The sequence below is a fragment of the Polyergus mexicanus genome, unplaced genomic scaffold (assembly GCF_030449975.1).
Source record: "Polyergus mexicanus isolate NDT 795.1 unplaced genomic scaffold, iyPolMexi1.0 SCAF_2, whole genome shotgun sequence".
Lineage (NCBI taxonomy): Eukaryota > Metazoa > Arthropoda > Insecta > Hymenoptera > Formicidae > Polyergus > Polyergus mexicanus.
The window spans coordinates 10,104,444-10,115,068 of NW_027223322.1; the positions used below are offsets into that span (position 1 = coordinate 10,104,444).

Here is a 10,625-nt window from a genome sequence, read left to right on the forward strand (position 1 = left end):
AAGGCTGCGGTCAAGAAGACGCTAGAGATGCTTCGAAACCATTGCATTAACCAATCAGAATAAAGAAATCTTTACTCTTTTTGTCCTGATTGGTCAATCAAACGCTTCGAAGCATTTCTAGCATCTTCCCGACCGCAGCCGAAGTCGCCACTAAATTCGCGTTTATAGTTACTTTAGCATTGATCGGGTGGCTGCATGAATCATTTAAATTTCGTTGCTAAGTTCTAACGGTTGCCTGTGATTGCATGTCCGTCTCATGTCTCGTGCTTTAAAACGATAACAGGTGCATAAGTGGATATCGTTCTTTCATTAGCGTATTGTTTCTTACGTTCGTTTTTCGCTATTTTTAATCGGGATCTATTACGAAAGGCAATCACATCGTCATAGATTTTGATTTTCCGCGGCATATCTGGATTAAACTTCACGATGGCAGCGAAAAATGCGAAGAGACCGAAGAAAAAAGGCGGTTATCTAATGCCCGATCCGATACCAGCCGGAGAAATTCTCACGGATATGCACAAGGGTCAATGGATCCTTGGCAAATCGATCGGCATCGGCGGTTTTGGAGAGGTTTACTCTGGTACTCGATGAAATTCTCTTGCTATTTCATTTGTGCAATCGTTTCTTTGCTATAATTGTATTGTTGCACGCTATGTCGTTTATAGGCACTTTTGTGAACAAAACAATAATATTCTAAGGCAAACATAGTTAAGCAAAAAAGAATCAATATAAATGTCATCTTTTTGCAAAAGTTTTACATGATAAATTCTATATGCATAGTTATATATACATATTTGTGAGAAATATACAAAAACCTATATTTGGGTCTTGTGTTATTATATTAACTCTATTACATTTAATTTTTTTTATGACATATTATTTATCAATTACAAAATTGATAAATATTTTAACTTTTGTGTATTATGTTAATTTTTCAATGATATTAATTACAGCGGCACCTTATTCTGGGAAAATCCTCAAAGATTATCCTAATGTTATAAAAATTGTTAGTATTATATTTCTTTATTATACCTGTTGTATTTAATTTTAATTTTATATGATATATTCATATTGTTTCTTAAAAATTGAATTTATAGGAACCACATGGAAACGGCCCATTATTTGTAGAAATGCACTTTTATATGAGGAACTGTAAACCAGATGAGAGTAAGTTAAGAATTTTCAAAAGAATTTTTCTTTTGATATTTTCCATTATGTGATTTATTTTTCTAAAAATTACAGTCTGATAATGAAAAATATTTATCAGTTGTATAACAAAATATTTAAAAGATACACATCACAGTATTTTTTTAGTTGATAGTTGGCAGAGAAACAAGAAACTTGCTGCGTTTGGAATGCCTAAATATATTGCTTCTGGAAGTCACGAATATAAAAATACAAAATATCGGTTTTTAGTAATAAATCGATATGGAAAGGATTTGTGGAAAATATTTGAGGAAAATAATAGACAGTTTCCAGAACACATAGTATATAAACTGGCTTTGCAAATAGTAAGACAATTATTAAAGAAAATAATTTATTGTATGCAATTTATATGTTGTTTTACTAATTGATAACTTACATTGTATTATTCTAATAAATTTCTAGATAGATATATTGGAATATATTCATCACAAAAACTATGTCCATGCTGATGTCAAAGGTGAAAATTTACTACTAGATCTAAATTCTTATGATAAAATCTATTTAGTCGACTTTGGTTTAGCATCTCACTGTACAACAAACACTGAATTAAAACCGGATCCAAAAAAGGCACATAATGGCACTTTACAATATGCAAGTAGAGATGCTCATATGGGAGGTAAAAATTAGAAACTTCAAAAAAAATTAATAGTTCGGATACTTAATGCAATTTATTCTTTATTCTTTCAGTGCCAACAAAGCGTAGTGATATTGAAATCTTATATTACAATATAATTCTGTGGTTATGTGGATCACTACCATGGGAAAAATTACTTGATCCAGTTACCGTTCAAAAGGAGAAAGAAAAAGCTTTCAAAAACATAGATGATTTCTTGAAACAGTGTTTTCATGGATCAATACCACAGGCTGTGCATAAATTTATGACTTTATTAGCTAGCGTTAAATTTAATGAAACACCTTCTTATGAAAAATTTAAAGAAATATTAATAGCTGGTTTAAAGAAATTAGGTTATAAACCAGATGGAAAATTAAGATTAAATACCATCGGCACTTCAATTGAACAAAATCCTTCTAAATCTACACCGCAAAAGATGAAAAAACCTGTGAATGGTCTCAGAAAAAGTCCTCGTACGAAACATATGGATACCGTAAACCATATAAAAAATCCAAGAGAAAGTACTATAGGTGTTGTAATAGATAAAAAGCGTTGTAATGTAAGAGATATTAAGAAAGTATTAAATGATATGGATTCTGATGATGAATACGATATCCAAATTCTTAAGAAAGCGAAAAAATCCAATAACAAAATTAATAAAATTACGAAAACTCCATTACATAGTAAAACAGAGAACCAAATTAATTGCAAGGATGATTCTGAAGATGATTCTGAAATGGAGGTAATTATAGCAATCTGAAAAAAAAAAGCATATATAAACTTTTACACAAAAAACTCTTCAATTTGATTTTATAATTTAACCAATGTCATTTTAAACTTATCTTTATCATCATGATAATTATTTTTATTATTTTATAGCCCTTATCAAAACGTGTAAATAAAACGCCAAAACGACAAAGAAAACCAGCTGTAAATAGAACAAAACGAAATATTAAGTATTTGAATGACTCGGGAACCACTTCTGAGCCCGAGGTAATAAAATTTGTGTATTTAATCGACAAAGTATAAAATAATATATTTTTTCTTAATTCGAAAATTACATATAATTAAATATAAATAAATATTTAATATATTTTCAATATATCTGTAGGTTGTATCAAAAGGAACGAAGTCAAGACCTGCTACTACTTTTAGCGATAAAGTAACTATCACAAACAGATTGCAATCCAATAAAACAATATCAAAAACTGATACTACAATTCAATCTGACGAAGATATATTTGATACATAGTTTCATAAATAATAATATAATGAACTGAAATTTGTACTACAAAATATATCTGTAATTATGTATCTTGCATTTCATTATATATTTTCGTACATAGTCTCTTATGCATTTGACATTAATCACAGCATTAATTACTATGTTTATCATGTTACGAGAGTATTTCAGGTTTTCTTTGTAAATATATATGTGAATAACAATTCATGAATTTCAAACATGAATCCAGTTTAAATTAAATTTGTTATGAAAAAATTATAAAATTTACTATTTTGATAGAATAAAATAATGAATGCATATTTTTGAATAATACTTCCATCTACATTGAAAGAGGGACCCTAATAGGATCTTGGATAATTTTCTGAGTTATAATTTGTTCAATAAGTTATTATTGCAAAAACGTTCTGGTCTATTGAGCCATCTGTTGAAGTAGAAAATGTAGAAATATTTGTATTTTCAGAAAGATAGAAAAAATGATTTTATTATTAAAATGGATAGTACTGTAAAGTCGCAAGTTAACTTTAAAGATTGTTATATATATATATATTTACATATTATATCCAAATTTGAATATTTGAATTGGATATTTATGATTACACTAATTATTACTAATAGTAAATATGTAACGAACTTTTCATTTAACTGCTATATACTGCAACATATAATTTCGAAAGTCTACTCATTTTGATCTTCAAAAAATGAGAAAAAGTTATTTCAAATTATATTATAATTTTTTTTTAAATTAACATTTATTAAATATTAAAAAATCTATAATTAAAAAAGTGCGATTTTCAAAATATTTTTAAATTTTGTATACTACAAATGATTAAGGAATTATCAATTATCTGAATTAAAATTAGCATTTTAAGCCAGGTAATCATTTTTTTAATTTTTGAATTTGAGGGGCGCTTATTTTCACTTTTCCAGGTATATTTCTAGCTATTGTCTCATCTTTAATTGCCTTTAACAGGTCCTTTTCTCGTGAAGAAATCTCTTTATCTTTGAGAAATACAGCCACAGCTGTTTTGGCAGCTTTACCTCTTTTTCCTATACCAGGTGTCAATTTCACTTTGAATCTGAAATGAATATTGCAATTTATTGTAAATGAGATTACTTTATATCAATTTTTTACAGCAATTGTCTTACTTGTAATTTTGTAAGGTATTGTAAGGCGCAACTACAGGTACAGCAAACAATAATTCATCTTCTGAGAATGGTTTTCCTGTTAATTGATCAAGCATGTCGACTTCGGGAATTGGACCTGTGTCTTCGTCATCAATGTTATCTATAATGTGCATAGATTGAAATGAAACTTTTGGTTTTGGATTAGTCTTTTTTTTTCCTTGTTGTTTTGGACCGGATGGATCTTTAGCCCTATTTTTTCTTTTGTCTTCCTTAGCTGCACCTGCCGACTGAGAACATGAAAAAATGAAAAAATAGATATATATGTTAGATTGTATATAAATAAGTTTATAATACATAAAGTAGCATAAAGTTGAAAAAAAAGGAAGTAAAACCTGCAAGACAAGCATTGAAAGTCGTCTATCTTCTTCATCTTGATCTTTGTACTTTTCTTTCATTTTCTTTAATTTTCCCTTTTGTCCTCGTTTGAAAATAGGTTGCTCCTTTTTTTTGTTATCATGTTCATTTTTATCACTTTTTTCAATCCTTTCTGTTTCTTCTATTAAATGCTCTTTTTGTTTTGCTTTTGTATGTTTCTCTTTAATTGATGTATTTATTATAACAGGTTTATCATCTCCTAAATAAACTACATTTTCTTCCGTATTCTTTTGCATTTGTATTAAGGGTTGATTGTTATCAACATGTAACTTTACCCTATTTTGAATAAAAATATCTCATATATATAATATATATTAGTTAATTCTAGCTATAAAAAATTAAAAGTTTTATAAATTTAATTATAAAACTCAAAGTTTTATGTAACTTACTTTGGGCCTGAAAGGTCAATTTTAATTTGTGTATCGGGAAATTTATATTTTATATCTTTATTGTCGTCTTCTTGACATAAATCTTTATTAGTATTATTATTTTTTGCATATGATTCTGATTTCTCTTGATCTTCTGGTAAATAATCCTCCTCTTGAATTGGATTTAATGTATTTTTATTTTCTAAATTTTCATCTAATAAAAGATGTCACGTGTTATTAAAAATATATTAACAATTTTAATAATTGTATTAAATATTAAATAATTTATTGCATTATTTACCTTCATCCGAGTCGTCTTCTAATTCTATTTCCTTGTCATCTTCAATTATCAAATCTTTTTCACTTTCCTCATCTACAGTTTTAACTCTTCTCTCATCTTTATGCCGTTCTATTGAACTGTCTTCTAGACGAAACATAATACCTAATCCCATGATTAATTGACTTTGCGTGAGATAATTTTTCTTTCCACGTATCATAAAGGATCCAGTAGTGAGATATTCTCCAGTAGGTGCACTCTTGGATACTTGATCATGATGCACCCACCATGCACTAGCTATTATTTTGGAATCCCAGGCTATACTATGAACAAAATTAATTATAATTATAGATATAATTATCATAATAATATAACAAATTATAATACTTTGAAAAAAACATATATAGGCATATATAAATTTAAAGATGAAGATCAAATATAACTCTGTATACCTATATGCAACAGCCATTGTACCAGCCTCTGCTAACGATTTGGGTGGTACAGGATTGCCATTGGGATTTTTTATTACGACGGAGCTGGCACCAGCTAAATCTGCGTGAACATATAAATCTCCTGCCTTTAGATATCTTTTCACTATCAATTCATTCTGTTGCTGATCTCTTCCTCCAATCACTGTATACATGTTTATGTAAATTAGAAAATTATTTGTTAGTAAATTAGTAAATTAGAATAAAATTGTAACTCAAATTTGTTCAAAAGAAAAAAGATTACCTAAATAATTTTCAGATGTAATAAACCAATAGAATTTTTCAAACCAATAAATTCTCCTTAATTTATTAATTTTATGTATGGTTTGAACTTCTTTCAAAGTTTGCTTTGTCTTCTTTTCTGCCGATTTTAAAGCTTTTCCTTGGGATTCTATTGTTTTTTGTTGCTTCCTAGCAGCTGACTTTTTTTGACTATAATACTTTTTAGCATTACTAAATGCTGTATGAGCCAAATCTATATCGATGAGCATAGGTTTTAGCTCAGATTCTTCGTCACTGTCTTCATAAGGATCATGTAAGAGCAAAGTAATATGATTTGTTTCCAGTTTTAATTGTTTTATAGCAGAAGCAACAGGATCGCCTACGACTTGAGCTTCTTTCAATAGAACTTGAATGTCTGGCCAAGACATCTGATTTGCTAAAGCACTTTGTATGGCTAAAATAGCATTATCCACTAAAGCTTGATTTCTTGAAATCAGTTCTGCCTTTTGTTTATCTAATTCCTGTGTCTTTTCCAATGTAATCAATCTCTGATCATGATCTTTCTTTACTCTCTCTAATTTTTGCAAAGCTTCTCTTTCCTGTTGCAAAGTCTTTAAATCTAATTTTTGTCCTTCCATTGTGGAAAAATATTCGTCCACTGCTGCATCAAAAGAATCAAATTCTTTGTATGGTTGATTCTTGTACTGCTCAAACAAGAAAGGATGAAATTCAATATTAGCAAATATGAAATCTTCTTTGCCATCTTGAATTAGCTTTGTTTCTTTTTTCTGGATAATGTAGCCTTTTGAGACATGTTTCTTTGCATGATCCATGATATTATCTGCATCCTCAAGTGCTAAAACTAATTTTGGCATATCTTTAGTGACATTAAAATCTTTACCAATTTTGCAACCAAGAGTAAATCCAGCTTTAAGTAAAACATGATCAATCACAGCTGAACCAAATTCTAATAATGGATTCAACACTCTTTTAAGACTATCTCCTTCTTTAGCTTTCTGAATATGCTCATGAATTGTATTTATAGGTGGCATTGTTGCAGAATGTGCTCTGTCTAATGGATATTTTTCTCTCACTGCAAATCTAGGTATTATATGAATTTATCAATATTTTATGACATATATTCTATAATAGATTATAATATATATCTTGTATACATTTACCTAATCTTATCTCCTTCTGTATGAGGTCTTAATACATATAAAATTACCATTTCATGATCAGTGAGGATTATATTACCACGATCATATACTTCTAAAATTATATGATATGCAGCCTCGCCACTTCCAAATTGTAAATTTATTATTCGATCCATACCAACTTGAATAAGACTTTCCAATCTTTTATTTTTAAGATGTTTGCGCATCTGTATGCAAAATTATATTAATTGCAAGACATATATTTATCATCATATGTGATATATTGAAGCTGCTTTATACAATTCAAAAAGATTTTTATTTGCAAATACCTTCATGGAGAAACCTGAAGGAGCTACATTTTTTGGCCATTCAAAATTCGTTGTGTGCAGTCTATTACCAGATTCAAGTAAAAGAATGCATTTTTCTTCGTTACGTTGAAAGCGTATGAGATACGTACGATGATCTATATCATATATTTGATTGACACGCATGCCAATAAGTCTAAAAATTTTTACATGAGCGTGAAATAATTTATATATAATTTTTAAATTCGAAGGATACGTGTTTTATATTTGTATTCGAAACTTATATTACATTAGTATCAAAACATTCATATCAACATTTATTTAATAATAGTTAATAATAATAGTGAAATTAAAAATTTAACAAATGTAATATATAACATTTATTTAAATTTAGATAGTGTACAGTTGTATACTTTTTATAACTAATTGTAAATTCTATATTTTAAAAGATTTTAGGTATATATGCGTTTTTGGTTATAATCTCTCATCATCTTATAAAATTCAAAATAGAAAGTTTTTTTATCTTTTACTTACTTTTGTAGTTCAGTAACTGAACATACAAGGTCGTAGGTATTAAATCGTGTCTTCATTTTTAAGCAGATTTGATTATTTCTTGGAAAAATTTACTGAACATCGATGACAGTTCATATAATATTCTGCTATCAGCTGCTACCTTTGCCTTGCATTTGCACACTGCGCAATATTACGTTACACACACTAGAGTATATTCACATATAATAAGCTAAAAATATATATATATATATATATATTTATATCAATCTTTATAAGAATTTATCGAAATCTTTGTGCAAAAATTGTTATCATATTCTTATATAAATTATAGTCTCTTATTTATTATATTTTATTTGAATTATATATATACACACACATACGCACACTTTCTTCCTGTAAAGTAGATATAAAATTATTATTTTAAATATAGAAAACATGAGATAAAAGTGCATTAAAAAAAAAATTTATAGATTGTCACTGTAAAATCATTAAAATTCGGAATAAAACAGATTTATGCCAAAATTTTAATCCTGATTTATATAAATTTATAAAATGATTGAAAGGAGAAATTAACAACAAAATGAATTAATAATATATAGATGTATATCTGAAATATATATATATATATATATATTCTCAGATATTAGACTAATACTAATTAAAAAAAAAAAAGTTTACAATAAAAAAATTCTTAATTATATAAAATAAAAACTAAGAATTGTTTTTTTATAGAGGTACGTTATAAAATTTATCTCATATTAAAAACTTTGGAAGGAAGTACATGAAGAAAGAAGATACAGCGTATAATTTTTTTTTTTTTTTTTATTCAATAATATGAATAAAATGTAATGTAAAATTTGCGGACATTAACGATAAGATTTCTGGTATCGTGCTCTTGCACCTGGACCGCCGAACTTCTTTGGTTCGCACCTCCTTGGATCAGCAACAAGAAGAGTACGATCATATTGGATAAGGATATCCTTTACCTCCTTTTTACTAGCTTCATCAACATCTACAATACAATCATGATTACAACTTAATAGACTCTCATTAATCGAGTAGTCAATATTAATATACTTACATTTTTGATAGTACGCAACAAGAGCTTTAGAAATAGCTTGACGAATAGCATAGATTTGTGCGACGTGACCGCCACCACTTACTCTCACCCTGATATCAACTCCGGAAAACTTTTCCTAAAATACAAATATATATACAAGCGTCTTCCTCTGGAAAAAGTTACATCTCATTTGTGCTTGTATTCAAAAGCAAGTATATTCTCAAAATCTGTTTTTCTAATCATGAACTATTATTTTTGGAGAAATGAAAATCATAAATATTAATCTCGACTACAAGTACAAGTAATACATTCATCTCTAAGAATTTTCACTGGGGTCTTCCCATTGCCGTTTATTTAAAAAATTTTTATCTATGTTCACACATTATACTAATCATTACTTACTTTTCCTAGCAATAGAATAGGTTCCTGCAATTTGTACTGCAGCACACGGGGTTCTACTAGCTCCAGCGGCCGACCGTTGACACGGAGATTTCCACGACCACGTTTGCAATATGCGACTGCAGTCGCGCTTTTCTATCACATATAAAAGGCCGCATTAGACATACCATGTAAGTACGAGACACGCGCAAATTTAACCTCACTCACGTTGCTAAACTTACTTTACGTCCGAAGACTTGCACGGAGTGAATCGGCTCTTTTTGTTTCTGAAAAGAAGATTACGTGTTACGAGTTTTTTTTTTTCACGATTTCTTTTTATTGAAACAATATCGCAATCGGAAATAATCTTGAAAAATTACCTTCTGCATTTTGACGATTCGACAACACGTTGAGTGAAGAGGAACAGAAAGGAAATCGGTCGTTCGCCATGCAGTGTTTTCATCGATATGACTACGTTGATCAAACGAGATATCGTTTCGTGTAGTCGAAAAAATCATTTCCGGTAGAGAAATAATATAATTCGTCCGTGTTATTGTTGCGATTATATAGCGATTATTTCTAATTGATTATGTCTGATTGAAAGACCGAATTATAATAATATAATTAATTTCTTCCGACTTTTCTTAATCTTCAATTTTGTTTTTAATTTTTCTTAATTAAATGTAATATTGTATTTTTCATAAAGTTACGGCAGATACGTTCGAGTACAATCGCGAAAAACATTTTGTTATTGTATTTTAAATGAATATATATGAATAACACGTTTGTAAAGTCTTCACAATTTTCTTGACGATTTGAATTTGGCGCCTTTTTCATCATGACGTCATATTTGTTGCAATATCGCGCGCATTCGGGATCAAGTAAAGTCGCGTTCCGGATATTTCTCGCATCTTTATTCATCTTTAAAATGAGTTTTAACGAGCAAATTAATAATATCGGGAGTGCCAAATTAAATGCTATTCGATCATTGTGATTCGATTAATTAAGCAATGACTTTATTCGTTTGAGTGTATATAATTTCTATATAATTTGAGAAGGCGTTCATCTTCCGCGGCAATGTGCGGTTAAGTTCATATTTTCTAAAAAGGTAAGAGACAGAGATTATTTCTAAATATTATTTTTACAATTATTACCTGACAGTCGCTTTGTGATCAATAACAACAATAAAATTAATTCAAGATCCCTATTATTTTATGCGATTTCAATAAGAAATA

General features: G+C 28.6%; 3 protein-coding genes across 3 annotated transcripts; 1 reads left to right on the forward strand and 2 right to left on the reverse strand.

The window, feature by feature from the left end:
• Positions 1-242: 242 nt before the first annotated feature.
• On the forward strand, positions 243-3,285 carry LOC138939342 (serine/threonine-protein kinase VRK1). The gene is made up of 8 exons (XM_070307035.1): positions 243-580; positions 954-1,006; positions 1,098-1,167; positions 1,315-1,511; positions 1,609-1,822; positions 1,894-2,561; positions 2,699-2,812; positions 2,931-3,285. Exons 1-8 carry the CDS (start codon positions 427-429, stop codon positions 3,069-3,071), a joined length of 1,611 nt encoding a protein of 536 aa, XP_070163136.1. The 5' UTR covers positions 243-426; the 3' UTR covers positions 3,072-3,285.
• On the reverse strand, positions 3,116-8,117 carry Clbn (Nuclear export mediator factor NEMF homolog Clbn). The gene is made up of 10 exons (XM_070307024.1): positions 7,974-8,117; positions 7,464-7,635; positions 7,159-7,361; positions 6,000-7,078; positions 5,720-5,900; positions 5,292-5,590; positions 5,012-5,204; positions 4,580-4,898; positions 4,209-4,474; positions 3,116-4,138 (listed from the first exon to the last, which is right to left on the reverse strand). Exons 1-10 carry the CDS (start codon positions 8,027-8,029, stop codon positions 3,940-3,942), a joined length of 2,967 nt encoding a protein of 988 aa, XP_070163125.1. The 5' UTR covers positions 8,030-8,117; the 3' UTR covers positions 3,116-3,939.
• A 661-nt stretch (positions 8,118-8,778) lies between these two features.
• Positions 8,779-9,834, reverse strand: Rps16 (ribosomal protein S16). Its single transcript, XM_070312352.1, has 5 exons — positions 9,771-9,834; positions 9,633-9,677; positions 9,415-9,546; positions 9,034-9,148; positions 8,779-8,964 (listed from the first exon to the last, which is right to left on the reverse strand). Exons 1-5 carry the CDS (start codon positions 9,777-9,779, stop codon positions 8,819-8,821), a joined length of 447 nt encoding a protein of 148 aa, XP_070168453.1. The 5' UTR covers positions 9,780-9,834; the 3' UTR covers positions 8,779-8,818.
• Between the last annotated feature and the right edge of the window lie 791 nt (positions 9,835-10,625).

Excerpts from the sequence above, each read along its gene's own strand:
- LOC138939342 (XM_070307035.1), top strand. The coding sequence starts at position 427 with ATGGCAGCGAAAAATGCGAAGAGACCGAAGAAAAAAGGCGGTTATCTA. Across the intron at positions 581-953 it reads TTTTGGAGAGGTTTACTCTG|CGGCACCTTATTCTGGGAAA; the intron begins GTACTCGATGAA and ends TATTAATTACAG. Across the intron at positions 1,823-1,893 it reads TAGAGATGCTCATATGGGAG|TGCCAACAAAGCGTAGTGAT; the intron begins GTAAAAATTAGA and ends TTATTCTTTCAG.
- Clbn (XM_070307024.1), bottom strand. The coding sequence starts at position 8,029 with ATGAAGACACGATTTAATACCTACGACCTTGTATGTTCAGTTACTGAA. Across the intron at positions 7,636-7,973 it reads TCAGTTACTGAACTACAAAA|ACTTATTGGCATGCGTGTCA; the intron begins GTAAGTAAAAGA and ends AAAAATTTTTAG. Across the intron at positions 7,079-7,158 it reads ACAGAAGGAGATAAGATTAG|ATTTGCAGTGAGAGAAAAAT; the intron begins GTAAATGTATAC and ends TATAATACCTAG.
- Rps16 (XM_070312352.1), bottom strand. Across the intron at positions 9,149-9,414 it reads CTATTCTATTGCTAGGAAAA|GAAAAGTTTTCCGGAGTTGA; the intron begins GTAAGTAATGAT and ends TTTGTATTTTAG. Across the intron at positions 8,965-9,033 it reads TGTTGCGTACTATCAAAAAT|ATGTTGATGAAGCTAGTAAA; the intron begins GTAAGTATATTA and ends ATTGTATTGTAG.